Raw genomic sequence first — 26,900 nt, forward strand, 5'->3', positions numbered from 1 at the left:
CTCCAAACATCTCTTCATAGTCTAATGTGAAGAACCAGGCCTGAGCTGAGACCGAGGATGCTGTTGAAGGAGGATGATGCACTCCTCGTTGGGGGGGGGGGGGGGTCACCGCAGATGGGACACTCAGCAGACTGTGACACTTCCGCTACAGTCGGGCTGATCCCTAGCAGCCAATTCCAGCTCTTGTGGAACAGATGCCTTTCCGTCCGCCTCAGCTGTAGCCCCTCCCCCCTTTTTTTTTTCATTAAAGCTGGGATGTTTGTGCTGAAACGGAGGCTGCATGAGCGAGTCGCTCCGATCTTCATGCTTTGCTGTGCCCCTCAGTCTATATAAAACTCCAACCTGAGCCTCTCGTGTTGGCAAGCGAGTGCCAACGCCCCTGCTCACATTCCAGGGTTCTTCTTCTATCCATCAAGGCAAAAGCCTTTTTTTCCCCCCACATTTCCACAGTCCAAACACAAGCAGGGCGTGTTTGCGCACAAGTCGATTTCCTTGTCGGTGATTCAGCCGTTGATGTCATCCGGTGGAACAAAGGCAACCCGGTCTGAACCCAGTTAGGGAAAAAAGAAAAAGTCGAAAAAGTCATCCAAAGTTAAATAATGCCCAGCCCAAAAAATAAAACAAACAAGAAAGAAAAAGGAAATGCATGCCTGAGAAAATGTGCCCCAGCCAAGTACAGTGAACATTTCACTCTTCAGCTCAATTTAACACGCTAATGCATTCAGTGCAACGGAAAGCTTCTGCCTATTCCGAAATGCATGAGCACACACATTAGCGCAGACAGATTTATTCCTCATATTTAAATGAACATTACAGCTGTAGATTTGCCTTTAAAAGATATATATTGAAAGTTTACAGAACAGAGATGTTCATCGGGCATTCTTAACATGTGTTGTGCTAACAGGAGTTAAATGCAGGCTCTTCATCAAACACGTCTAGCTAACAGTAGCTAACATTTGCAATTATTAAAGTGCTACTGCTCTGTACCAATGTTAGAGCTATTAAAACTTAGTTTTGATTGAGATTAAGGCTAACGAAGACGGACAAATGTTTTCATTTAAATGTGAAGAACAAGATTGTTGAATCTTAAATCTTATCTTTGGTTTTGAGGAAGAATCATTTGAGTGAAACGATGCTGTGTGTGGCTAGTTAAAATATTACCACCCCCATTACTGGATAAATAACAATGGAGCAGGACCTTTTGGCATTCTCTTTTCAGACTATCTCTTTTCAAGATTTAAACAGTGATCATGTGGTTCTGGATGCTGCTTCTGTATACTATTAGCTTTTATTCGTAAAAAAGGAATGAACAAAAAACCAGGAAGAGCTTGCTTCGATTGCATAAGGACCACTGCAACCTTCCCATCAAATGCAGGTTCATGGTTAATATTTTCCTACACAGAGAGCCAAAGTCTAGTTTAAATCAAACTATTGGTGTTGTAAGGCACACGGAGGTATTTATCTAAAGCGGACCATCAAACATTGAAACGGACTGTTTGGCGCTTATAACACCCCAACTTCCCTTTTAACAGGAAGTCCTTTCTTTAAAGAGTGCACACACACACACACACACACGTCCCTGATGTGGACCTTCTGAGCACCGGTAACCCCAGCGTAAACCCTCCTCCCGACGTTCCGAGAGGTCAGAAGTCCAAAGTGTGGCGCCGGAGCTTGAGCCGCGAGCTGCTCTCACTGTAGAACTGACTGAACCAGCGCCGGTGCTTCTGGATGGCTTGGTCCTCCTTCACCAGCAGGGGCTTGGAGACGTACCTCTTATTGTTCCACACCATCACGTCACGCTCAAACTGTGCACAAGCACAAGAAATCACGGGACAGACCTTTGATTATTCCTAATCACATATGATTAATTAGAATTGTCTTTTTTTCCTTTTGATTTGCAGCATATGTGTTGAGTACTTGATCAAAAGCAGCTCATTTGTAGTAGATCTTATGAATCAGAGGAAGTTCTGATTCATTTGTTCAGCCTCTCTACTGTGATTTATGATAATGAACCAGCAGGGACTGAAGTGTGCTGCGCAGTTAATTAAATGTCACGCCACGGTAAATCCATTACCTGCTGAGAACTGATCTTTCAGATCACTCAACCACCACCGGATCCTTTAAATCCTTAAATACAGGCTGGCAGAAGCTTCGGGTCACATTTCAACATCCAGGTCCGCCTGGTATCGCACCAGTAAGCTATTTTTAATTTTTCCTTTTTTTATTTTTATTTTAAAAGGGTTTGTATTCTAAAACTGGCTTCAAGATTTTACTTCCACGCTCTTCCACGACACGTTTTTCTCCGTGCAATGTTCTTTGAGAACAAAATAAAGTATTTCTTACTGGGCTGAGTCAAAAGTTCTGTTCTGCATCCAAACGCACGTTGCTTGGACTGCGCATCCCCACGGCGGTTCGATTTCGCATATTTAACCTTTTAGCATACAAAGATAACGCTAAAGAAGTGCATTTTAAAACAACTAACATGCTAACTCGGTGGCTTTTCCCCCTTTACTTCCTCCCACTGCAATGATCCAGTTTATGAGGCCTATTTACACATTTGGTGCGAGTCCGCTGTTACTTCTGGTGTCAGCGAGGCAGCTTAAGAAGTTGTACTGCTAACAAACGCTAACAGAAATGGTCCGCTCAGGCAAAAGAGGTTAATGAGCGAGGCGGAGCAGGGATGTCTGAGCAGCAGCACGTGCTCACCTCTGCGGTCGGGCGTGGGTGAGTGAGAAATGAAAGTTACGCAACGCTGCCAGCCAAGCTAGCGCACACATCACAGTCCAACACAACAGTCAACAGTTGTGAGGTCATGAGGTGACGTCTGGTGGCTACGTGTGGAAGCTAACGACAGGCGTTTGCTGAAGTTTCAGTTGCTATGCTAGTGCTTTGCATGTTATAATTGTGATTTGGGGTCATTACGTGCTGATGTGGATGTACTTTAAGATGAATAAAATAAAATTAAAGTGAGCCACTTGTTGATGACTGACTGAAATAGAAAATAATGCAAAGAGGAGGCACAGTGACGGCGGGGGGGTGAGGGGGTACTTCACCTGGATACTCTCGGCTCTGAGGATGAATTTGGGCACCACGGGCAGCATGTTGGACTGATAAAACATGGTGTGAGTAACACACTGCAGGAGAGGCTCCACGGGAGTGACGCAGTGCACGAGAAGCCCTCGGCCCAAGAAAGCGTGGTTAAACAGCAGGAAGACAAGCCCTGGACCCACCTGGCACACACAAGAATGGATCTTACAGCATCAGAACATCCATGGAAACATGGCTAAGACACATTAGATCCTCAACAGAAGAATAATTTAAAGAAAAACAATCCGATTTTTAAAGAAACACACTTCATTTTGCCTTCGCAGAAGCTAGCATGAACTGGCCCAAATGTTCGGATGCAGCTAGGATGTTTTCAAATGCTAAAAATGGGTGCATGATGAGATTTACCTGTCTGGCCACAACATGAACATCCAGTAAAGAGCAGTGGAGCCCAAACACGGTTAAAGAATGTCTCACAAACATCTGGGAACAGTGCTGGTTTGGCTCCGGCTCCGGTTCCCACCGGACCTTGAATGAACACGTGTTCCATGTCATTCGGAATAAGAGAATCGGCGATACTTAATAATACGACAGCCTGCAAACTTGGCAGTTCAGCCTCCGTGAGACTGTAACAGGCGGCGCGGAGTCCAACTTCAGCCTTCACCCGCTGAAACCAAGGCCTCACCTTCCAGTCGTGCCGGAGGAATTGCCAGGTTTTGCTGTTGATGTGGCGCAGGTCGACTCCGCTGGTGATGCTCGGCGTGTGCAGGTGGCCCAGGTGAGCCAGGTCTGCTGCGTTCTCAGGGATTTCCTGCACAACAGAGCTCGTCGGACCACTAATTGTTGAAAATATCAGCAAATCTGCAGGATTGTCTCGCATACGTCTGCACCCACCTGTATGTGAGCATTGATAAAGTGCTCGGTTCTGCCCCGGTAGACCCATTTGCCCGATGTAATTTCCTCCTGCTCAGGGACCGTCCACTCGGGCTCTTTGCCCTCACAGTGGAACCAGACCAGGATCAGGCCATTGACCTCACAGCTGGGCCATCGATGCAGCTTAGCGATCTCTGGCACTAAAGAATCAAATGGATCCCGATTCCTCCATAAATACTCATCTTTGACCACATTACCGACAATCTTCAGGCAATAAACGATGCTTCCGTGTTGACTTTTGCTCTGACAATTTAAGCTAACGTATATATCCAATTCTCACAACCTGTAAATATGCTCCCAGTTCTGAACAAACAGAACGACTGATCTTTCTGAGAGAACCAGTTTTTATGTTTACTTGTGTGCTAGCATGGTGTACCTGCAGCTCAGTCTGCAAGCATTGCATATTTACTGAAGATTTTGACCAAAAAGTGACAGGAAAAACAAAATAAAAGCCCGAATGAGTTGCAAGCTCATCGCAGGGCCGCATGTGAGCATTTCAGGGTTCGGCGCCTTAATCAAGGGCGCCCTGGTGGTGCTCTGAGGGTGTCCTGGAACCTTACAAGAACCTTCTCAGGCCCCTACAGACGGAGCTACCACCACCCCCAAGTCAAGCTTGAACGTTTCCTTTAGTCCTTTCTATTAATCTACGCTGGTAAAAACTGCATTTCTATAGTGTTAGAGGACAAGTGCACTTGTAAATATTTGTCTCAATGAAAATACTTAAATAATATTGACTCTTACACAAGAAGAATGTGCTAAGAAAGTGAAACTCCTCCCACTGCAGCTAACAGTAGCGACCCTGACTTTGAATTGCAGCGTTCATGTTTTCATTCACCTTTTTCAGCATAAGGAATCCGCATGCACTTGCCGTCACTGCCCTGAAACTGCCACCCATGGAACGGGCACTCGATACAGTCCCCCAGCACCCGTCCTCCCACGGCCAGGTTTGCCCCCAGGTGAGGGCAGTAGGCGTCGACCACGTGAGCTTCCCCGCTGTGGCCCCGGAACACTGCGACCTGCTCGCCTGGCCGGGAAAAACACGCCATCGGTGAGTGGAGGGATCAGGAGTTGGAAAATAACCAGACCGTGATCATCAGAAAGGATTTTTAGTTTTCACAAACGCAATCAAATCAATTTGTAAGGACTTAAAAGTGCTGAAGTGGAAAAGATCTGCCTCCATGACGTGATTCCAGTGATTGATCACCACCGTTTGGCAGCAGATCCGCGGTGGCCCTGAACCTGGGCTGGAGGGACCGACGCCGATCCACAGATGACCCACATTCAGCCACCGATACATGACAATAAACTAAATTTGATTTTAATATTTTGTGTTACGAAAAGAAGAAGAAGGATGTTGGCTATTTAGGTCTATAATGATGTGGCATCAACCTGCTCAGCCTTCAGGCTGATATTTATCTGTAGAGACACCAATGAACACTGATCATCTTGGGGTTTTTTTCTCCAAATGAATCTTGAACCTGCCCCAAATCTGCCTGAATAAAAGTTGGTCACGCGTCCTCCCTGTTTATACTGCAGCGAACTTTCTTCCCCCAATGAAGCCAAGTTTTGGTCATAGAAACAAAAAGGAAGAACTTTTGCTCAATGAGCTAAGCAGGCTGACCGCCTGTCACCTGTAAAACACACATAAGAAACACACACACACATCAGTTCACACTGCTGCTAACATTTAACACAAGGATGTATTCGTCGACGCCTTTAGCGGCGATCTCCATGGCTCTGTCAAAGGAAGCCACATATTTGAGAGTGATTGCACATCAACAATAGTCACAATCGGCGTGACTAAGCAATGAAACCCTAACAAAGATGGGCCATTGTGCTTGAAATGTTACAACCAAAAAGCTGTAATATGATCTCCTGTTATCCTGGCAACCTGCCGTCAGTGGAATCAACAAACACAGGGAGGGCGAGAACGAGACGTGAGCGTGCTGGTCTCAGTCCGAAAGGAATCACAGAGAAGATGAAGATCTGCCGAAGGTGGAACACAGGCAAAAGATAAACGCACACATGTTTCAGTTCAGTTCCAGTAGTTTATCTGTGTGTGCATGCCTCTGTGTGTGTGAGTGTGTGTCTGTGTGTCTGTGTGTGTGTGTGACGGCTTCATTATCTCAAAGCCAAGAGGCCTTGATCATAAATCAATCTACTATGTTAAATAACCTTGTAATAGTACCAGCTATCTATCTATCTATCTATCTATCTATCTATCTATCTATCTATCTATCTATCTATCTATCTATCTATCTATCTATCTATCTATCTATCTATCTATCTATCTATCTATCTATCTACCTACCTACCTACCTACCTACCTACCTATCTATCAACAGTCAGACAGACATACGGACTGACTGGTACTAACTAATTGACTACTGGTTCAGTTCTTTAATTAAACACATATATGTATATATGTTGACTCTTACTATACGTGTCATGAATCCTTTGGCGTAGCCATAAGCTAGCCCCTCGAATACAAAAATGGCAAATATACATTTAGATTTTGAGAAACTGGAATATGAGTTTTTGGAATATTAGCTCTGGGTGTGAGTGACAATATGTTTGGAAATCGGCTGCTTGTTTTAAATGTGGTGATTTTGTGTCACTTTACATATAAAATTAGAGCAGATCACTTTTAAGTTAATGATTGACATTTTTATCTGATCTACATTATAAAGTTCGACATGATTAAGAGGAAGTGGATTCTGTTTTTCCTGCTTCGCGCACCGCATGATTTAAAAATGATAACAGAAGTATCACAGCCTACCTAACACAGAGGCATTTCTGACCTCGCCCCTGTGCAGCAGGTGCGAGTCCAGGACTCGGAACCATCCGTTCGGGTAGACTGGAGGCAGCTCTCCGGTCTTCCTCCTCCGCCGGACTTGGTTTGCCGCTTGGGCTTTAGAGCGACCGTCCTCGGCGATGTAGCCCACATCTTCGGGCGCCCGGAGCAGCTCCAGGGGACAGAAGAGCAGCTTGTACATCCACCGCATGGCCACGGCCGTCAGACCGCCGAGGATGCAGACCAGGGGCCACGTTGGGACCCCGGGCACCGCGTCCTCCCATGACAGGTGCCGTCCTGCGGAGTTCTGCGTGTGTCCTTGCAAAGCCACCAAGGTGCAGGTTGCGACTCCCAAAGCAACCGCAGCAGCTACTTTCAGAAGGTTCTGCCAGTCCATGTTGCACCTGGCGCCGCTTCATGCCACACTTTAAATACCGTATCCACGGAGAGGCCACACCCGGGGCCAGCCTGTCACTCTGGGACGTTCATTTGTCTCACTTCAATTAGAAATTAAACGCAATTCCTTTACTGTGTGAAGAGGTTCTTATTTTAAAGCCATAATCTGTTGAAATATTCTTCATTCCTCTGAGGAATTAACCTGGCAGCAGCAGTTTGCTCTCATTAGCGTCAGACAGGTCCAACACTGATGCTGCCTGATAAGGTCATCTCATCCCGAGGGAGTCCAAATGTGGTCTAAATGTGAATATTGGCGGAACTAACGTGACAGGATCCGAGACACGTGTTCTGTGTGGTGCTTAAACATAGATGAAACCTTCAGCCTTCAATTATTATTATTATTATTATTGGTATTATTATTATTATTGTTGTTGTTGTTTGCTGCGTGATAATGCGGTCAGAAGAAGACAAATTTTCGACATGATCTTTAAAATGTGCAAAAACCAAATTTGAAATGAATGAAAAACAACAAAAAAAATCCAGAATAAAAGCCCCGAAAATGTAGTGACGTGACAAAGACAGAAATGGGCTTGCCACTGAGGCACATGCTAAAGATGAAGTAACACAGAGGCCAGTCAAGAATTAAAGTAAACACAACACATAAAAAAAGCTTAAATAAATAAGTAAATGCTCTAAAATCAGCATAGTTCCCATAAATATAATTTAATTCTAATAATAATTTAATTTCCGATAAAATTTATGTTTTGGGTGCATTTGTTAGCATTCGTGTCAGACTTATTGATTTATTTAAGCAAATTGTAGTTTGAACTCATGTAATAAAAAATATGCCACGCTCACAATCATTTCGGAAATTGAGGAGCAACACCGCCCTCTTCTGGTGAGAGGAGAGGCGAGGAGAGGAGAGGAGAGGAGAGGAGAGGAGAGGAGAGGAGAGGAGAGGAGAGGAGAGGAGAGGAGAGGAGAGGGAGAGGGGAGGGGAGGGGAGGGGAGGGGAGGGGAGGGGAGAGGAGGAGGGGAGAGGAGAGGAGAGGAGAGGAGAGGAGAGGAGAGGAGAGGAGAGGAGAGGAGAGGAGAGGAGAGGAGAGGAGAGGAGATGTTTCTGGACCAAGGCAGCCTCGGCCTCTAGCAGTATAACTAAGATGTTAACCTAATGATTAGACGACACCCTAAGTGGGACCGCTAGCTGAAGCTACGCTAGGCGGCTCCGCGGCAGCTAGCTTCTCCGGGCTACCTGACGCAACTCCAGACAACTCCAAGCTGCGGAACCGAGTCTCAAACTCACTAAGTCTCGCCTCCAGAACCATTAATAAACTACACTTTCTGCACCTATTCCCTTCACTAAAGGAGGCAGAGAAGTAACTAAACATTTCACACACTGAACAGACAAAGACACCGGGTGAAAGAGATGGTGAGGCCATGCTAATGCTAATAATCCTGTATTTGTTTAATATGGACTATTTCTCCCTGTTGTTATCGAGTGACTAGAATTTCCCGACTATTCAATTTTAAATAACGGGAATCCAACACACAACATCCACAGTGCACCAACGAACTATTAAGAAGACAGGAAGTGACGCAATACGTTACCCAACGGAAGTGGGTAACGATCAAAGAGGCTTTGATCTTCCAAGGATCAATGGCACATTGATTCAAAGCAAAATATGTTGTATATAACATCTTCCCCTACTGCTGGTGTGGACCAACTTTGAAGACACACACTATCGAAGGAAATACTGTTCAAGGCAGTGTGTTGTGAAGAGCTACAGTTGTCACATTTAAAGACAATTGAACTCTTATCGTGTCCTGACCAACATCCTGTCCTGAACTCTGCTAATCAGAATTATTGCATTCCAGTGCCTACTAGAGTGAATCATGTCTAATAGAGAGCTGGTAGAGAACTATTTAATCTACAAACTCTCTCAGAAATACCCAGGCACTGTGTCTCCACCCGCAGGTACTGGCAGAGAGGCTTTGAATGCAGCTCTTCGGAGCATGGCAAATAAGTACGAGCGGGACTTTATGGAGCAAGCGGGTGACCTCTCCCCATACGTCGCCGTGACTAGGAACAAGGCAGGTTTTAACAAGGTGATGGACGACATGTTCAGAGATAAAATCAACTGGGGAACAGTTGTAGGTCTTTTTGTCGTGGGCGGCGCCACTTATGTGCAATCTTTCGAGGGCGGCGCAAGTGAACCGGTTTGCCACGTTGCAGACTGGATGACAGATTACCTGGACCAACGGATTAATCCATGGATCGAGAGTCAAGGAGGATGGGTGAGTATAAAGGAGAGAGACTCAAAATAAAGCTTCCTTTGTGCCGCAGTTAGAGAATTGACGACCCAAACACAACCTTTTTTTTCTTTTTAGAATGACTAATGGCCATGAGTTGATTAGTGGAATTTTATTCTTCTGACAACAGAAAATAGTGTTTTTTCTGAATAGAATTCAAGTTTGAAGTAACTGAAAGTATACTGAGTAGTAGCTGTGTTATATGAAGATTTGAAAGAAAAATGACTCCCTTCACCTGACAGGATTTCCAAGATAATCCGTTCTTTATTTTCCCTTTCAAATTAATAGAATTGTGCAATTTACGTTGGCATGCAACCTTGGTGTGTAAAAAAAGAATCTTTATTTAGAATTCAAGCTAGAATTCAAACTTACATGTCAGTTAATCCCACCACCATTTACAACGTTTGTTGCTTCCTCATAAATAAAATCGGAATAATTTCACCGCTAATTTTATTTTCCCATCTTTCGTGCTGTACGCCGCCTGGCGCTTCCGTCAGCCGTCCCCATCAATGCCAGTTCTCCTTTAGCCTCCCTTCATGCTAATGCTGCTGTAGTTGACCACCTTGTCTGGTTTTTGTCTGAACCTTTGTCTCTGTTACAGGACTGCTTTGTTACCATTTATGGGGAAGACGCCTGCACAAACAGAGCTCAGGAAGACAGGCGTAAATGGATACTGGGCGGACTGGTGGTACTGGCTGGTGTTTTGATCATTGTTACAAAAAATTATGGTACATTGCGTAAGGCATTTTCAAATTTTATGTCTTATTGGTCATAGAGACTGTCAGTAACCTGCTTGTGTCGTGTTTCACTAAATTAATGTTTGTAAATTTGTAGTTATTGTACAATTAAAATTACTAAAAAGCACTAATCGTTTTTTTCAGAGATTTTGTTCCAATTATACAGTAATTCACGTAGCATTAGCGTGACCTCACCATTTGTTTCACCCTGGACTGTTTGGGATGAGGCTGCGAGTTTGAGGCACAGTTCTACAAGTTAGAGTTGCCAGGTCAGTTAGCCAAAACAATGTAACAGCCATGCTGCGGCCCAGCGTAGCTACAGCTAGCTGTCCCCTAACAGCATCCAAGAAGACAATCTTGTCAGGACGGCTGGGTGACCGTTCACAAGAAGTGTTGTCCAACTCAGAGGCCCACCAACCACTTCCCATGGCCAACCATTTTTCCCCTACTCACTCACCCTTGCTGAGAAACAGACTCTGGTATTTGGTGACTGTTTTGCAATTACAAGCTGACGCCAGACATCAAAAGCACCTTTTCTGCCAAAGAGGGTCCAGGGCTGGTTCGAAGCCAGTGCTCATCTTAGCACCAGTTCTTTGTTCTTCCACCTACTAAACAAACTGGTTCCAGGCAAGCACCTGAATATGAACAGCACAAGTAAATAGAATAGAGAATAAAAAAACTGATTGGTTACCTGGAAAGTCTGTCAATCCCCTAGGAAAGGTACAGGAGTATGAAATACAAAACAAGTTGCCTACTGGTGCCTTGAGGCGTCGGATCACCTGACCAAATGCAAAAGTTTAAGATGTAAAAAAATTAAGTGCACGATTAAAGGTTGTTGAAGCTACACAGAAATGGGAGAGAGACCTCCCATGCCTGGGGAAGAGCACTTGATCACATGCTACCATCTACCTGACATGGGTGACCATGGTGGTGGGATTACAATGTTTAAGGCAGGGGACAGACATCTGGAATTGTGACTTAAAGAACTGGCAGGTCTTGGGAGTAAGACTGACAATTCTGTTCAGATTGTCTTGTCCGTCAATTCAGAGATGAGTGTGGTTGAAGTTATGAGTTGGTTGGTTTATCTGCTGGAGGAAACCAATGGACTCAAGTAATGAAATGAAGCCATTTCTAAAGCTGTCATTTACAACGTCTACATGGATATTAAAGTCTCCAATAATAATGACTTTAATAATGACTTTAATAATGACCCTGGTTTGTCAGGTCTCTAATAAATAAAGTTAGCCAATAAACTCTAATAAAATTAGCCAAATTACTAGAAATGAGAGAGGCCCCATCCCAGGTGGGATGGACACCGTCTCTCCTAATCAGACCAGGTTTTCCCCAAAAACTGTTCCAATTGTCTACAAAGGACACCTGGTTTTCGGGGCACCACCATGACTGCCAGCGATGAAGCGACGACATGCGACTTAACATTTAATCGCTGGCCAGACTGGGAAGGGGACCAGAGAATGCTCTGGAGTCCCACATTGTGTTTGCATAATCACAGTCCAGCGAAGGGCATGTATTCCTCTCTCCTCCACTTAACAATGTTGCTGCTGTCTCTCTCCTGCCACTGAGGTGGAACTAATTGACTTTCTCTTTAAAGTTCAGTGTGACACCAAGGAAGGACAAACAAATAAATGCTGTGAATTCCACTGTTCAGAGGCAGGGAAGGATGGTGGGCCTCATTGCTCCACCTCAATGGCTGGGCCCAGGTTCAGCCAAACAGCTTTGAAAAGAACAAGGCAATACACAGGCAACGAAAAAGTAACAGACTCCCTGAACACGTATATTTGGGGTACAGTCCCATCTGGTCTTTCAATCACATATTCACCCTTAATTATAATAAAGGAAGCTGATTTCATTATTTTAAACATTAGTTTCTATGTTTTCAAGACCATAAAGTGTTCACAGAAAATCAAACAACAAATTTGTGTAATATAATTATTGTTTGGGAACCTATTCCCTTGTTTTGTTGTACCTGAGGAAAAGTTGACCCTGCCTAGTGTTGCGCACAATATTTAATATGTTTTTCAAATATTTTATTCTTAGAGGATAAAAACATTGCAAAACTAACATAATTTAAGAGGCAAAAAATGCTTTAGCCCAACTTTCTGGGCACTAGTGATATATAGCTGATGTATAAGTAGTTTGTATACAGTTGCTAAAACAGACAGGAAACAGCTAATAACTGCTAAAGATATGTTTGATAAAGATACATATGATATTCCAAAACTACTTGTAACCAACTATTTTTAATGAATCCTGCACAATCATCAATGCAATCATCCTGAGCAGATGTATGTAATGCTCTCATCAGTGTTTTCAGTGTAAATCACCATAGTAATTATACAGAAAATAATTCCTTCTCTCAGTGTTTATTTTTTCATCTGCTACTATAAACTAAAATCTATACATTTTCCATCCCTGTGAGACAAGTCCCTATTACAATTAATGTTACCCTCACATGGACACGGTAGGAATTTGCCATCAATCAATCAAACTTTATTTATAGGGCGTCTGTTACAAACAAAATTGTTTCTAGGCGCTTTCCAGAATCCCAGGGCCTGACCCCAGACAAGCAACAGTATCAAGGAAAAACTCCCCTTTAAGAGGAAGAAACCTTGAGCAGGACCGGGCTCATGTAGGGGGACCCTCCTGCTGATGGACGGCTGAGTAGAGAGAGAGGAGAAGTGGGAGGAGCACAGGTAGAGGAAAGAATAGGCAGAGAACATAGAGATACATTAATAGTACAAACTGCTGGTATAAGAGTAGAGTCGGTCAGCAGGGACAGAGGTCGGCAGGCCAGCATACATCTATAAAGGCGGCTAGACCTGTTGATGAATACAGAGGGGGGCGGCAGAGAAACTATACAAGAAACAACATCATCAATGATCTACTAGGACAGGAGAGGAGAGGAGAGGAAAGGAGAGGAAAGGAAAGGAAAGGAAAGGAAAGGAAAGGAAAGGAAAGGAAAGGAAAGGAAAGGAAAGGAAAGGAAAGGAAAGGAAAGGAAAGGAAAGGAAAGGAGGCCATGACCCAGTAGGGTGACAGAAGCCTGCAAGGTGATCATGTTTCTGGACCCCGGAAGCCTTGGCCTATAGCAGCATAATTAAGATGTTAACCTAATAATTAGTCGACCCCCTAAGTATGATAGTTTGTCTGTCTATGATAGTAACTGGAACTACAGAATTAGTGACAATAAGCATTTTCAAAGTTTTAAGTCGAATCTTAAAAGTAGAGATGGAGTCAGCCTCCTGTACCTGGACAGGGAGCTGGTTCCACAACAGGGGGGCCTGGTAGCTAAATGCTCGGCCCCCCATTCTACCCCTAGAGACTTGGATGAAAAGGTGTTACTAGCTCCTCCAGGTAGGATGGAGCTAGGCCTCTGAGGACCTTGTAGGTCAGAAGAAGTTTAAAAATTATACTAAATTTAATGGGCAGCCAATGAAGAGACGCCAGTACAGGAGTTATGTGGTCTCTTGTCAATACCTGTCAGAACTCTAGTTGCAGCATTTTGGATCACCTGGATGCTTCTTAAAGAGTTGTTTGGACACCCTGATAATAAAGAATTACAATAGTCTAACATCTATACCATAGACTAGCTTTTCAGCATCATGCCGCCTTAGTAGCTTCCTGATCTTTGTGATGTTCCTCAGGTGAAAAAAGGCACTTCTGGAGACTAATTTAATCTGTGAGTTAAAGGACAGATTTTGGTCAAAAGTTACTCCAAGATTCCCCACAGAGAGACTAGATGCTAATGAGATACCATCTAGAATGACCATGTGATCTAATCTATCCCTGTGAGGTTCAGGACCAAACACCATGACCTCAGTTTTTCCTGAATCAAGAAGATGGTGTCAGCTTTTACCTCCAAATATGCTTTTAACACAGAGACACAAATTATATTAGTAATATTACAGCTAAGGAACTGAGTATCTGGAATGTTGTTGTCATATAGCCCCACAGCATCATTTCTAAGAGCTTGCCAAACAGTTTGAGTGAAATATGCTGTAAATGAACAACAGTTTACTAAAGAGTAAAGCAAGTTTATTTTTATTTTCATGAATCTCTGGTCTTTAAAAATAACTGCTGTAGTTCTTCTGAACACAACACACATCTTATTATGTTCATACATACATGGTGTTGGTGATTGCTGTTGTTTGGCTTTTATCAGAAATTCACCGTTGGTTAATTATCTAAGGCAATGTGTGATTTAAGACCGGGAAGGGTCTTTGTCCAAAGCCGAACAAAGTTATGCCTCATTTTCTCTCCAATAGAACTTTCACTCATCTTAGCACTGATGTCCAGGAACTGCTGTCCAGCAGAGGTGAAGTTGGGCCACGTCACCGGCACCTTCAGGGTTCCTTTGTTGGGGTTTCTGTAAAAATGAAAAGAAGCATAAAAATCTCCACTCAGTTCCTAAAGTCTAAAATGCAGCTTAATGGTGTGAATTACCCAGTTCTGGCGAAGTTAGTCCAGTAGGCAATCATATTTCCAGACAGTTCTCTTTGTTTGTCCCCATAAACCTGAGGTATGGCGAAGGGTATGCCAAAGACATACTGCAGATCATCCGTGTGGTCGGCTCCCATCCAGTCAGGGTAGGGTCTGCCTGGTCCAGCCAATAAACTGGGCTCAGACAGAAGGTAGGAGAAGGTACCGGCAGACCTGTTAAAGACAAAGCAGGGGATTTAACTACCACCGCCCACACCAGGATGAACATTTTAAAGTGCAATGTTGCTAAGTTGCTTAAAACACCCCTCGTATTTAGGAAATCATCATTAATAGATCACAGAAGACAGAACTTCACAATCCTGAATTCAAAAATGTGAGTTTCCTCACGTAGCTTTGGCAGCATGAAGATAGAGGGCAGCCTGTGTAGAAACCAGGAAGATGTAGTCAGTCCCAATTTCCACCGCGGTCCTCTGAACAGTCTCCTGGCTCGGTGAGGCCCCCCATTTTGAGAAGTATTCATCAGAGGCCACCTGGAAACCTTCCGGTCCCGTGTCTTTAGTATAAGCCGCAAGAAGCCTAATGACTTCATCGCTGCATCAAAGAAAACAGAGAGCTCCATCAAAGATACTCTTTTTTTCTTTAAAAATAACAAATCAGACTTACACAGGAGTTTTTTCTGTCTTGTTTTTGAGAGAATGAATATCCTCTGAGGTAAAGCTGAAGCCATCCATGTCGTTAACTCCCGCAAGGTAATCAATTTCAGCAGTGTTGTGGAACAGGTTTACTGGCTCATCGGGTAGGAAGTCTCCATCCACAACAGGAGTCAGGAGCACATGTTTAATACCTGGATCTGGGATCAATATGAACATAATTCATCTGTATTGTATGGGCTCCACACTGTATAAAGGCATACTTTGACTGACAATTGTTTTGGCTGCTTATGTTTAACTGCTGGAAAGTTCCGATCTTATTTTGTGATGTTAACATTCTCTATCAATTTGCTGGATGGTTTCATTGGTTTGCTCCACTGAGGAAAAAGCATGTCTCACAGTCTGGGGTGCCGTCTGGGATGTAGGGGGTGGACATGGTAAGATTCCTGGCATCTGATGATCTCAGGCAGGCCACCATCCTCTCATCCACGGGGCAACCAGCTTTCAAGGCAACCTGCACAAATGCCAAAGGGCAGAATATTCTGATCAGTCCAATTTTAGGAAAACGTTGGATAAATTGTCACAGATTCATGGAGTGAATTCCATTTTTTCCCCTCTGGAATCAACACACCCTCAGGTCATTCTTACAACTGAAGATATTTCCATTGGGAAAGCTTGAAATCACAATTGTCATTGTTCCAAAAATAAGAACCCCAGCAAATATGTTAGCAAGTTACAATGATGCCATACCCTCTCTGCCATGGTGCGTGGATCCTCATTGACAGCCCAGGGGCTTAAAGCATCACCACTTTGAGAGATGGCTCTTCTCACAAGACCTTTGTTGTGGGGGGAGAGAGTCTGCATAGGAATAAATTAAGCACACTCTTGGACTCTTAAACCCACAGTAAAAAGGTTCAAGGTGGGCTGCTACTCACCTGGAAGCTGACACTAGCTCCACCTGCAGACTCCCCAAAGATGGTGATGTTGTCAGGATCTCCCCCAAATAATCGGATGTTCCTGTGCACCCAAGCAATGGCAGCATGCTGATCCCACAGGCCATAGTTTCCTGATATTATGATAAATCATTAATACACAATCTAAGATATGATGCATTTTTGCATGCCTTTAATTTCACCGGATTTACCTGGTAAGCGGGAGTCCCCTGTGCTGAGGAACCCCAGTACGCCCACGCGGTATCCAAAAGACACAACAATGACATCACCCTTGTCTGCAATTTCCTGACCGCTGTACAGATAGTTGCCCAAAAAACCAGGCCCGGTAGAACTACCACTCATGAAACCTCCTCCGTAGATCCAAATCATGACCGGTAAGTTGGATGAGACTGAGAGGCAAATGTCAAGAATTTGACAATGCTCATAACCAACAACATGATCAAAAATGAAACTACTGTACCATGTTTGCCTTGAGGGACCCAGATGTTGAGGTGGAGGCAGTCTTCGCTCCCCAGACTCGTGGTCTGTAGATCATTAATCTGGAGACACTGCTCAGCAAACCTCGTCGCCTGCAGTATCCCTGGTGATAGACAAAGCGCGAGAGATTTTCCTTTCCTGTTAATAATGGTGGAAATTGATATTTACATACCATCCCAGCCAGGGTGAGGTTTGGGTTTTTCAAAAAGCCCAGGCTTGGCAGCAAAGGGGATTCCTTTGAAAACATCAACGGAGCGGACCACATCAAGAGGGATATTCTGCCCCTGAACACGACCACCTTCCGTCTGAACAAGACCCAGCTGGAGTAACAATAGAACCAGAGGTCTTTAAGCAAAAAGCTCACATTCTTTGAGTTCTTCAAATTAGTGTTATGGACATTTAGAGTGGTAGTGATGGCTTACAGAGGCAGCTGAGGCCGTCGTCACAAACAAGGCAAGAACAAGAAGACTCTTCTGTTTCTCCATGGCTGCACAGAAAGCCACAAATACCTCCCAGGTGCTTTTATACACAAGACCTGCCTCTGAAGGAGCAGAACACACACACACACAGGCACACGCACGCACACACACACACACTCACACAAAGAGTAATGTTTACTTTTGATCACTGATAGCATGGTGGCATTGGCTCTAAATCTGGTGGCGAAAAACAGACAGATGGAGAAAAACACATATAAGCTGACGAACAAATGTAAAGTACAGCTGAGTCCGGATTTTTGTGTGATGTACAGAGGGGAATAAAGCCATTTATCATCAAAACTGTGGCTTTTCTGCTGTACAGTATACGTGCAAAGCAATATGCCATTTTTCAGGAATGAATAAAAATGTAATTAAAAAAACGAAAGCCATTTAGCACTCTTTTGAAGTATTGGTCACATATTTTAATCACATTTCAGTTTAGTTTATTCCCACACATAACTCAGGAAGCTGTATACTCACACAACAGTTGTTTATCTATAATGATGAATTCAACTGGACGTATAACAACTTACCAAACTGAAGCTGGAACACACTACCACTGTTAAACAACTCCAATCAAATGTAACCAGGGATACTGTAAATGCTTCCACAAACATATACAAATGTGACCATATTAACAATTGAATCTGGGTTTCATATTAGTCGTAAAATGTGGGTACATATCATCACAATGTGGACGTATGTATTTGGGACAGACAGAGGGAGAAAAGCTGTCAGAAACAGGTGGTTTAGTTCTCAGTACATCAAACAAACTTAGTCCAGATAAATTCCCAGAATATACCCACAGAATATATTTTATGTGCAGTTGGGTAAATCATTAGCTTTGAGAATCGCACCAATGTTACATTGGTACTGAAACAGAAGAAAGGTTCTACAAAGAGCACTATTCCAATGGTAATTAACAGTGTATAATTAACTTAAAGCCTTTCCAGGGAGAAAACCTTCATTTTCTCTATGTACCAAAATGTCTCTTAGGATGGTGCTCCACGTCATTAGCTTTCTGCTCTGCAAGAATGAGATGAGTGTCTGCTTAAGCATCAGAAAAGATATCAGAGATCAGCAGAAGCTTGTGTTCCTGTCAAGAATTTATGTGCTGGAACTATGTCGCAGTGACCAGTCTGCATTAATTATTCAATGAGACACCAATAGTACAAATAAACCAAAGAAATATTTGCTGTTTTCTGCTCAGGTGAGAAAATGTTCTTTTTATTCAGAGATGGTTACATTGAGGTTGGGGAGGACGCTAGTCCAGAAATGCACATAACGCATCCTCATCTTCTGGTGCACATAGCCTGAGTCCATCTTTGAGTGGATTTCCAGGTATTGATGTCCAGTGCTGGTGAACTGAGGCCATGTAACAGGCACACTCAAGTCTCCCTTGTTGGGATCACTGCATGTGGACAATAATCAAAGGAAAATGTAAGGTCCAGTTATATCCACACCATAGATATAGTCAAACTTTTTATGTTATTTATGAAGCTGTAATTATACCCAGTTTTGGCAAAGTTGGTCCAGTAGGCAATCATGTAGCGAGAGACATCCCTGTGTCGTGGCCAGTATATGATAGGGGTGGTAAATGGCTTTCCGAAGACATAAAAAAGGTCATCAGCATGGTCGGCTCCCATCCAGCTGGGGTAAGGCTTGGCAATACCACCCAGACGGCTGGGCTCTGAGAACATGTATGAGTAGGTGCGTCTCGTTCTGAAAGGAAGATACAAGAAAAACACTGTTACAACCCCAAAGAAACCTTTAAATGAAATAACTCCAAATTAATTTTAAATAGAAAGGGTCGTTTTCTTGCTTGGCATGGGCAGCGTGAAGGTAAAGGGCAGCCTGAGTAGCAACCAGGAAGATGTAGTCTGTTCCAACGTCCACCACAGTTTTCTTGATGGTCTCCCTATTGGGATTTGATCCCCAATTTAAGGTGTATGTGGAAAAGCCAATTTCTGCAGCCTCTGCACCCTTCTCCTTAGTGTAGGATCTCAGGAGCCTTTTCATTTCATCACTGGACACAAGAAAACAGGAAACAACACTTCTCTGCTACTCCTCCGATAGGTGGATCTTCTGTATTCTCTTTTCACATCCATCATCGTCATTCTCATACTCGACACACTGAGGTAAACTCACACGGGGGTGTCTACCAGCTGTGAGTTGATTGAAGGAATATCAAATGTAGTGAAGAGGTGTCCGTCCATGTCATTGACTCCAGCGATGTAGTCGATGTCTGCTGCGTTGTGAAACAGGTTATAAGGCTCGTCTGGCAGGAAGTCTCCATCGATCACAGGAGACAAGACCAGGTTGGATACGAGGGGGTCTGAACAGGAAGGAATATTTTCAGCATTTTTAGGTTTATTGCCCACGGTAATTAATAGCTTCGATTTAAATTCTTAGAAGCTCTGAAGCTTACTGGACAACTAGGACAAACTCTACCATATTCTCAATATTGAAGAGGAAAACAAAGACATGCAAAACGTGCAAACAGTGCAGAGTGTTGTGTCCATACTATCGGGTGAGCGGCTCTTATTGAGAGAACCAGCCAATGTAAGCAGTTCGGGGTCAGTCATCTTCAAACAGGCGGCCATTTTTTCATCAGTGGGGCAGTTGACCTTCAGAGCAACCTGCAGACACCATTCAAATCACTCCTGATTACATCCAGCCACTGACTAGTGGGTGGAAAAGTTCCACAGGAGAAATAAACAACGTGTCCTGTACCTCCTCAGCAAACCTGCGGGGGTTCCTGTTGACAGCCCACGGGCAGAGGGCCACGCCGCTCTGGGAGATGGCCCTCCTGATCGTCCCTTTGTTGTGGGGAGTGAGGGTCTTGGTGCAAGGAGGCATGTGAAATCAGTTTCATGAATTCTCCCAAAAATGAATGTGACAAACACAAAAAAAGAGCAGGACACCTGGAAGCTGACACTAGCTCCACCTGCGGACTCTCCGAAGAGGGTGATGTTGTCAGGATCTCCTCCAAATGAACGGATGTTCCTGTGCACCCAAGCAATGGCGGCTTGCTGGTCCCAAAGCCCATAGTTTCCTGAAAATCAGTTTTCTCTCAATCAAGCTACTAACTTTTACAACTATTGAAGTTTGTTTTCGTAACACCTACCAGGTAAACTAGAATCTCCGGTGCTCAGGAAGCCCAGAGTGCCCACACGGTACCCCACCGTCACCACAATGACTTCTCCTCTTTCAGCAATTTCCTGTCCGCTGAACAGATAGTCATCCAGGAATTTGCCGCCCATGGACCCACCAATCATGAAACCTCCTCCGTAGATCCACAACATGACTGGCAGATCAGTAGACACTAAGAGACAGAGAGAAATGAAGCTTATCCTTAATAAAACAATGTTATATATGCTTGAAAATTGACAAATTATGTAGCACAATAGTTGTGGTCCAACAAGATCTGATATTTGTCAATGAGGATCATGCTGACTGCAGTCACACCTGTTCGTATGGCTAATTTAAAAGATATATGCCCAGTTAATACAACCTTAACCTGTCATTTGTCTATGACAAATTCACCATTTTGTATACCTGAGCTGCCATGAGGAACCCAGATGTTGAGGTAAAGACAGTCCTCACTCCCTCTGGTGTCGGTCATTCGAAAATTGACCTGGAGGCATCTATTTCTATATTCCTTGGCTTTGAGAACACCTGATGTGAAACGGACCAGTATCAAATTTTTGATTTGTTCTTGGAGGTGCAAGGTTCTGGTCTAGGGTACAGTTCCCTTTTGAGCAACACACCGTCCCAGCCAGGGTGACGCTTTGGTTTCTCAAACCTTCCAGGCATGTCGGCAAAGGGAATGCCCTTGAAAATGTCCATGTGTCGGCGGAACCCGAGGCGGATGTTATCCCCCTCCACCATGCCACCCTCGGTGTACACAACCCCAAGCTGGAAATATTACACCAAGGTTTGTGCAAAATACTTGAATTGGTCTTATTCAGTCAGTTTGTTTACACAATAATGCTGAGATGCAGCATAAAATTAAAAAACACCACTTATGTTTTCAGTAATAATCACAGAAAAATGTATAAATAATAGAATTAATGTACAATTGTGTGTCTAATATCCAATCCTGTATATTAGCTAATGAAGAAAACATTTTAAAGATATTATACATACAGAGGTGGCAGAGACTGTCTCCAGAAAGACGGCAACAGCCACCACAATCCCAAACATTGCCATTGTGGCCGATCTGAGAAGCCGGTTGATTGTGGATGAGGCTTTTATAGTGGATCCCCCTTCCTCTCCAATAACACCTGAGCAATGTGCAGACTGGAATCAGACTATACTCAACATTGCGTAACACGACTTAACCACCTGCTTTGCTCAGTGCTTTTGAATCATGTAAAAACTTCTTGTAGAAAAACACCATGTAGAAAAAGGGTGTCTTCAGTGGCCCGTTGCAAATATAATAAATATATCATTCTAGTTGTTGATTTGTGTTCATTTTCTTCTTTACAGAGATGTATCTTATTGAAAAACCTTTACAAAAGCACTTTTTTCTCCAGCCTGTTTAAGGTTGTCCAGTGGACTCCAGCCTCTGCTGAGTTGACACAGCTGTTCAACTGGACTCAAAGTCTCACATTTGTCTTGTGCAACAAATCATCCCGATTACCTTTGTCCACCGGTCTGCTCCATACAGACGTATAAAAGCCACATTGACATCAACAGTCTTGGCACTATTTGATCCCACAATCCCATTTATTCCTTAATTAAATTGACAGACCAAAGATGTGAGTAGTTACATATTTATTTACATTTTACACACGTTGGCATAAACGCTTAACTTTTCCCTTAAATATAATCCAGCATTTCTGTCTCCATCTCATTTTCGCTTTCCTCCGATAGCTGAAAGTCATCGTCTTCATCTTCCCCCTCATCTTCCTTGTCCTCCTCTTCCTGAATGTCCTCCTTTGCCTTGTCCCCTACCTCTGGATGGTTCAAGCTCAACAGGCCTCTGCGTCTGCGCTTCTGGGAGTGCACCAACAATGCTGAAAAAGGAGGACCAGTAAAGTGAGATACACTGTCACTCCTCCTTTTATTGATTCAGCGTTTCTTCAAGAGTCAACTGCGTTTATGTATATAATATATATATATATATATATATATATATAAATCTTTTCTTTTTTAACCTCCCAGGTTTCTGGCCTCGGACCACCTTCTTGATCATTCCCGAGATCATGTCCCTCAACTTATCTTTAGTGCCGGGAACGCACCAGCCGTCTCGCTCCTCACAAACCTGCTCCTCACCGGTGTTCTGATCGACCACCTGTCTGATACTGGAGAACACACAGCTGCACTGAAACTAGCGCTCTATTTACTTGTACCCTAAACCTGTAATGCACATTTTAGTCTGTTTAGACTCGTTTCACCACTCTTCAACCCGTTTGATATAGTTTCAGTTTTCAGGCTTTTCCCCCATTAATATTACAAATGTAAACAAGGACAATTAAGACAATTTGCTATGTGGGGGTAGCCAGCAGTATATACACATTAACTGTTTCAAACAACTATTTGTTTTGTGGGTATTATTAATCGCAGGATCTGCATCCCCAGAGTTATTCAATATTTTAGACAAGTAAGACTTTTGAGTCACATTAATCATGTATGATTTTTAAAAAATGGGAGGAATTTTCTGCCTAAATAAGCATTTATTTATGTTACCCTTAGATTGCAGTACTCGCTGATTCCTGCTGGAGGTGTCTTGGTGAAAGATTGCAGATTTTTTAAAACCTTCCCTTGCAGATGAAAAACTATATGTCGCATGTACGGATGGACGAGAACTGCGATGATACCTTTCTACATCCAAGTCACACAGCTGATAAAACATCTGTCTGTGGGGAGGCAGCATGCCCTCTCGGAAAATGTAGGAGGACTCCTGAGGAAGTGAAACGGGGATGAATATGATTCAGGCAAATGTAAAGTTGTTGCAAATGAACCATAGATTATATTTCTATTATTCAATCACAGGTGGAGATTGTTGTGATCTCATTATCTTTTTTCCACTCACTACTGACCTTTAGCTGGTATATGCTTGAGGCTGTGTCCCGACTGGTACTGGGGCCCTCCTGAGTTGTAAGTTCTATTAAACTGGCTGGTTGTGGAACTGTTTTTTTTTTTTTAAAGACAACACTAAGTGATTTATGATAGTCTTTGTTACACAGCACTACATTCATTGCTGTCAAATTAAACAGGTGTTTAAAAGAATCAAGAGACGATCCTTCAGTTGGATCATAATACATATTGATAGAAGCTCGACAAACCTTTTTAAAACAATAATCAAATTAACAGAGTAGATTAAGGAGTGCAGTCACCTGTTTTGTTGACTGTAATAGGTAGATTGTAGTTAAGGGCGCTCCGCTTGGGTTTTACTGGCATATGTGATGATGAATATCCTAAAAGATATTCAATTTTTTTTTTTTACCAAATACATGAACCATTCAGAAAGAGATAAAACTATCGTTAAAAAAATGCTAATAATTATGAATAAAATTTAAACACAGACCACTGGACTTACCATGCTTCGTGCTGCACCTGATCCTGAAGTCCAGCAGCTGATATTTCTTTGAATCCTTCATCTTTCTGGGGTCATATCCAAACCTAACCCACAAACTTCTCCATGGTCCTGTCACCTGGCAATCAAAGCTCATGTTTAACTTTAACATGAACACAAAGGGAGATGATGGCCACAATTCTTTTTAAATGTATATTTAATAGACACAACTTCAATAACACATCTTTAATTAAAAGGAAAAACACCCTCAATTCTTGAAATAGATTTTTCTGTTCAGTATCTGCAAGGGGTCACTGTGAAATTAGGGGATTTTTTTAGAATATTTAAACAATCTAACAATCAGCGTCCTCCACCTCTCTGCTTACCATATAGTAAGCCACAACAGGCAGCAGTAATTTCAGTTTATCAGGCTGGATATTGATGTTGGCCTTGACAGCGTTCCGTGACCAGATGGGCCGGCTCTCAAACATCTAGGTAAAAAAAAAAAAAAGCTTGGTTAATGATAAGATAATATACAGTAAATGACAGCAAAACAATGCATTATCTCTACTGTGACTGTAAGTTTATATTTTCATGAAAAAGCAAGGAAATACTACTGTCAGAGTGAAATGTCAGTTAATAATAATCTTAAACAGAACAGTTGAATGCTGGGAAAAAAAACAATAAAAGAATGTTTTGTCGTACAAAACTGCTTGTTTTGACTTTGTTTAAAAGCTAAGTTAAATAAAAATCTAAAATACCCACCAGAAGGTGTTAAATGTGAATAATTTTATTTTAATTGTATTATTACAAACCTGCAGTTTGTTGTTTCTGCTCAACAAATTTAACTTATTTTTAATCCTGAAAATAAGATCGGGATCCTGGAGCAAAACGGATCACATCGTTCCCAGGGTACAGGATTTTAACATTAAAGAAGGCACCAGTTTTACAGTCACACACCTTTCTCAACTGTTCTTCAGCCTGCTTATCGTGATCTTTTTGGCAAACTTGTTCCCAGTTAGTTATGGCTCCCTCAAGGCACTTGGTGGGTACGGAGGGTTCAGTGAAGCTGACAAAGATGGCATTGTGACGCCTCCGAGTGCGGTTTAAACCGATTAAATTAATATTATTAGAGGAACGCTTCCTATAATCAGGAAAAAAGAGAAATATTAGGGGGATTATAATGATGCTATTTTAATTCAGGCAAACACAAACAGTGTGACATTGACGTTGAAATGTTTTACCCAGTGATAGGTTTTTGATGGATGTCAGGTCGGTAAAAGTAATCCACAGGAGTGTCTAGGCGTGAGAAGATGGCCGGGGGCAGAAAGTAGGGCAAGTCCTGCTCAAAAAATGCTTGGCTCTCAACTTTGCGGAGGATAATTTTGTCATACAAAGATGTATTTTTTCCACCTTCTGAATGCATAGCAAGGCACTGAAAGTCTGCCATCCCTGTCGACAATAAACACACCACATAAATAAAACACACATCACATTTCTATGAAAAGCTGAAAATCCTCGTGATCACTGTTACTGAAATGTTACACACACAAACACACAAATATAGACACACACACACCTGACCATGGAATTTGTATGTTGTTCCAATGACTCCCAGTATGTCCATGTGGATCTCAGCATCCTTGGGGTTATTTTTTCGCACCCGACGCCTCACTCTCAGGATGAGGTTGCTTGAGGAAAAGCGGTTTCCACAGAGAGAGTGGCAGAAAGGGTCTTGAGGTCTGAAACGGAGCTCAAGACGTCTGTTTGAGTAGGCAAAAGTCTGTGGGAGTGCAAGAAAATTGCACAAAGTCCAGCTGTTATGAAGGTTACACCAAAAACAGTAATACATGGACAGTTATGCGCTCTAACAAAACTACTACAGAATACCTCTTTCAGTTCTATTTTAGTCGAACGTGTGTAAAAAAGCACGACGAGTTAAAGCCTAAAAAGTAGTAAAATCACTAAGGACTCAATCCAAATCCTCATCACAATCACACTGTATATGTAATCTGCAGTATCCCTGGTGGTGGACAAAGCGCGAGAGATTTTCCTTTCCTGTTAATAATGGTGGAAATTGATATTTACATACCATCCCAGCCAGGGTGAGGTTTGGGTTTTTCAAAAAGCCCAGGCTTGGCAGCAAAGGGGAGTCCTTTGAAAACATCAACGGAGCGGAACACATCAAGAGGGATATTCTGCCCCTGAACACGACCACCTTCCGTCTGAACAAGACCCAGCTGGAGTAACAATAGAACCAGAGGTCTTTAAGCAAAAAGCTCACATTCTTTGAGTTCTTCAAATTAGTGACATTTAGAGTGGTAGCGATGGCTTACAGAGGCAGCTGAGGCCGTCGTCACAAACAAGGCAAGAACAAGAAGACTCTTCTGTTTCTCCATGGCTGCACAGAAAGCCACAAATACCTCCCAGGTGCTTTTATACACAAGACCTGCCTCTGAAGGAGCAGAACACACATACGCACGCACACGCACGCACACACACACACACACACACAAACACACACACACACACACTCACACAAAGAGTAATGTTTACTTTTGATCACTGATAGCATGGTGGCATTGGCTCTAAATCTGGTGGAGAAAAACAGACAGATGGAGAAAAACACATAAGCTGACGAACAAATGTAAAGTACAGCTGAGTCCGGATTTTTGTGTGATGTACAGAGGGGAATAAAGCCATTTATCATCAAAACTGTGGCTTTTCTGCTGTACAGTATACGTGCAAAGCAATATGCCATTTTTCAGGAATGAATAAAAATGTAATTAAAAAAACCAAAGCCATTTAGCGCTCTTTTGAAGTAGTGGTCACATATTTTAATCACATTTCAGTTTAGTTTATTCCCACACATAACTCAGGAAGCTGTATACTCACACAACAGTTGTTTATCTATAATGATGAATTCAACTGGACGTATAACAACTTACCAAACTGAAGCTGGAACACACTACCACTGTTAAACAACTCCAATCAAATGTAACCAGGGATACTGTAAATGCTTCCACAAACATATACAAATGTGACCATATTAACAATTGAATCTGGGTTTCATATTAGTCGTAAAATGTGGGTACATATCATCACAATGTGGACGTATGTATTTGAGACAGACAGAGGGAGAAAA

The 26,900-nt window shown here is 42.9% G+C and overlaps 5 protein-coding genes across 10 annotated transcripts; 1 reads left to right on the top strand and 4 right to left on the bottom strand.

Annotated features, from left to right (window-relative positions):
* Nucleotides 1-771: 771 nt before the first annotated feature.
* LOC101069484 (cholesterol 7-desaturase) lies at nucleotides 772-7,475 on the bottom strand. 2 transcript variants are annotated; one of them, XM_003978372.3, is made up of 7 exons: nucleotides 6,758-7,473; nucleotides 4,814-5,002; nucleotides 3,940-4,118; nucleotides 3,731-3,856; nucleotides 3,454-3,573; nucleotides 3,054-3,230; nucleotides 772-1,805 (listed from the first exon to the last, which is right to left on the bottom strand). In XM_003978372.3, exons 1-7 carry the CDS (start codon nucleotides 7,167-7,169, stop codon nucleotides 1,644-1,646), a joined length of 1,365 nt encoding a protein of 454 aa, XP_003978421.2. In that variant the 5' UTR covers nucleotides 7,170-7,473; the 3' UTR covers nucleotides 772-1,643. The 2 variants fall into 2 exon arrangements, with proteins under 2 accessions (XP_003978421.2, XP_029693927.1); XM_029838067.1 differs by lacking the exon at nucleotides 3,454-3,573 and having other exon boundaries at nucleotides 6,758-7,475.
* A 1,479-nt stretch (nucleotides 7,476-8,954) lies between these two features.
* Nucleotides 8,955-10,298, top strand: LOC101069712 (bcl-2-like protein 1). Of its 2 annotated transcripts, XM_029837762.1 has the most exons (3): nucleotides 8,955-9,274; nucleotides 9,368-9,463; nucleotides 10,080-10,298. In XM_029837762.1, the coding sequence occupies exons 1-3, from the start codon at nucleotides 9,062-9,064 to the stop codon at nucleotides 10,251-10,253; spliced, it is 483 nt and encodes a 160-aa protein (XP_029693622.1). In that variant the 5' UTR covers nucleotides 8,955-9,061; the 3' UTR covers nucleotides 10,254-10,298. The 2 variants fall into 2 exon arrangements, with proteins under 2 accessions (XP_029693622.1, XP_029693621.1); XM_029837761.1 differs by having other exon boundaries at nucleotides 8,955-9,463.
* Nucleotides 10,299-14,251: 3,953 nt separating this feature from the next.
* LOC101069939 (bile salt-activated lipase-like) lies at nucleotides 14,252-17,328 on the bottom strand. The gene is made up of 11 exons (XM_003978374.3): nucleotides 17,176-17,328; nucleotides 16,926-17,073; nucleotides 16,737-16,856; nucleotides 16,468-16,665; nucleotides 16,259-16,389; nucleotides 16,074-16,181; nucleotides 15,723-15,837; nucleotides 15,337-15,523; nucleotides 15,061-15,264; nucleotides 14,677-14,886; nucleotides 14,252-14,599 (listed from the first exon to the last, which is right to left on the bottom strand). The coding sequence occupies exons 1-11, from the start codon at nucleotides 17,236-17,238 to the stop codon at nucleotides 14,410-14,412; spliced, it is 1,674 nt and encodes a 557-aa protein (XP_003978423.2). The 5' UTR covers nucleotides 17,239-17,328; the 3' UTR covers nucleotides 14,252-14,409.
* A 1,095-nt stretch (nucleotides 17,329-18,423) lies between these two features.
* Nucleotides 18,424-21,542, bottom strand: LOC101070169 (bile salt-activated lipase-like). The gene is made up of 11 exons (XM_003978375.3): nucleotides 21,382-21,542; nucleotides 21,003-21,150; nucleotides 20,791-20,910; nucleotides 20,360-20,557; nucleotides 20,157-20,287; nucleotides 19,966-20,073; nucleotides 19,757-19,871; nucleotides 19,381-19,567; nucleotides 19,055-19,258; nucleotides 18,745-18,954; nucleotides 18,424-18,643 (listed from the first exon to the last, which is right to left on the bottom strand). Exons 1-11 carry the CDS (start codon nucleotides 21,442-21,444, stop codon nucleotides 18,460-18,462), a joined length of 1,668 nt encoding a protein of 555 aa, XP_003978424.2. The 5' UTR covers nucleotides 21,445-21,542; the 3' UTR covers nucleotides 18,424-18,459.
* Nucleotides 21,543-21,994: 452 nt separating this feature from the next.
* On the bottom strand, nucleotides 21,995-26,246 carry LOC105418413 (general transcription factor 3C polypeptide 5-like). Of its 4 annotated transcripts, none has more exons than XM_029837305.1 (12): nucleotides 26,092-26,246; nucleotides 25,848-25,995; nucleotides 25,340-25,538; nucleotides 25,000-25,207; nucleotides 24,716-24,899; nucleotides 24,142-24,246; nucleotides 23,780-23,918; nucleotides 23,577-23,657; nucleotides 23,280-23,368; nucleotides 23,058-23,140; nucleotides 22,399-22,541; nucleotides 21,995-22,253 (listed from the first exon to the last, which is right to left on the bottom strand). In XM_029837305.1, the coding sequence occupies exons 2-12, from the start codon at nucleotides 25,938-25,940 to the stop codon at nucleotides 22,057-22,059; spliced, it is 1,521 nt and encodes a 506-aa protein (XP_029693165.1). In that variant the 5' UTR covers nucleotides 25,941-25,995; nucleotides 26,092-26,246; the 3' UTR covers nucleotides 21,995-22,056. The 4 variants fall into 4 exon arrangements, with proteins under 4 accessions (XP_029693165.1, XP_029693166.1, XP_029693168.1 ...); XM_029837306.1 differs by having other exon boundaries at nucleotides 23,780-23,894; nucleotides 26,092-26,245; XM_029837308.1 differs by having other exon boundaries at nucleotides 25,335-25,538; nucleotides 26,092-26,245.
* Between the last annotated feature and the right edge of the window lie 654 nt (nucleotides 26,247-26,900).

The sequence above is a fragment of the Takifugu rubripes genome, chromosome 6, assembly GCF_901000725.2.
Source record: "Takifugu rubripes chromosome 6, fTakRub1.2, whole genome shotgun sequence".
In the NCBI taxonomy this organism is placed as follows: Eukaryota; Metazoa; Chordata; class Actinopteri; order Tetraodontiformes; family Tetraodontidae; genus Takifugu; species Takifugu rubripes.

What these genes read in the sequence shown, in the direction of transcription:
- LOC105418413 (XM_029837305.1), bottom strand. Translation starts at nt 25,940, where the DNA reads ATGTGTTCCGCTCCGTTGATGTTTTCAAAGGACTCCCCTTTGCTGCCA. An exon ending in CTGTTGTGGCTTACTATATG is followed by an intron (nt 23,919 to 24,141) that starts GTAAGCAGAGAG and finishes TTCATGTTAAAG; the next exon opens with TTAAACATGAGCTTTGATTG. An exon ending in TATTACAGTCAACAAAACAG is followed by an intron (nt 23,369 to 23,576) that starts GTGACTGCACTC and finishes AAAAAAAAACAG; the next exon opens with TTCCACAACCAGCCAGTTTA.
- LOC101070169 (XM_003978375.3), bottom strand. Translation starts at nt 21,444, where the DNA reads ATGGCAATGTTTGGGATTGTGGTGGCTGTTGCCGTCTTTCTGGAGACA. An exon ending in AGACAGTCTCTGCCACCTCT is followed by an intron (nt 21,151 to 21,381) that starts GTATGTATAATA and finishes TAATATTTCCAG; the next exon opens with CTTGGGGTTGTGTACACCGA. An exon ending in TAAGAGCCGCTCACCCGATA is followed by an intron (nt 19,568 to 19,756) that starts GTATGGACACAA and finishes CTTCCTGTTCAG; the next exon opens with ACCCCCTCGTATCCAACCTG.
- LOC101069939 (XM_003978374.3), bottom strand. Translation starts at nt 17,238, where the DNA reads ATGGAGAAACAGAAGAGTCTTCTTGTTCTTGCCTTGTTTGTGACGACG. An exon ending in AGGGGACTCCCGCTTACCAG is followed by an intron (nt 16,390 to 16,467) that starts GTAAATCCGGTG and finishes TCATAATATCAG; the next exon opens with GAAACTATGGCCTGTGGGAT. An exon ending in GAGCTAGTGTCAGCTTCCAG is followed by an intron (nt 16,182 to 16,258) that starts GTGAGTAGCAGC and finishes ATTCCTATGCAG; the next exon opens with ACTCTCTCCCCCCACAACAA.
- LOC101069484 (XM_003978372.3), bottom strand. Translation starts at nt 7,169, where the DNA reads ATGGACTGGCAGAACCTTCTGAAAGTAGCTGCTGCGGTTGCTTTGGGA. An exon ending in TTATCAATGCTCACATACAG is followed by an intron (nt 3,857 to 3,939) that starts GTGGGTGCAGAC and finishes TCTGTTGTGCAG; the next exon opens with GAAATCCCTGAGAACGCAGC. An exon ending in TTCATGTTGTGGCCAGACAG is followed by an intron (nt 3,231 to 3,453) that starts GTAAATCTCATC and finishes TGTGTGTGCCAG; the next exon opens with GTGGGTCCAGGGCTTGTCTT.
- LOC101069712 (XM_029837761.1), top strand. Translation starts at nt 9,062, where the DNA reads ATGTCTAATAGAGAGCTGGTAGAGAACTATTTAATCTACAAACTCTCT. An exon ending in TCGAGAGTCAAGGAGGATGG is followed by an intron (nt 9,464 to 10,079) that starts GTGAGTATAAAG and finishes TCTCTGTTACAG; the next exon opens with GACTGCTTTGTTACCATTTA.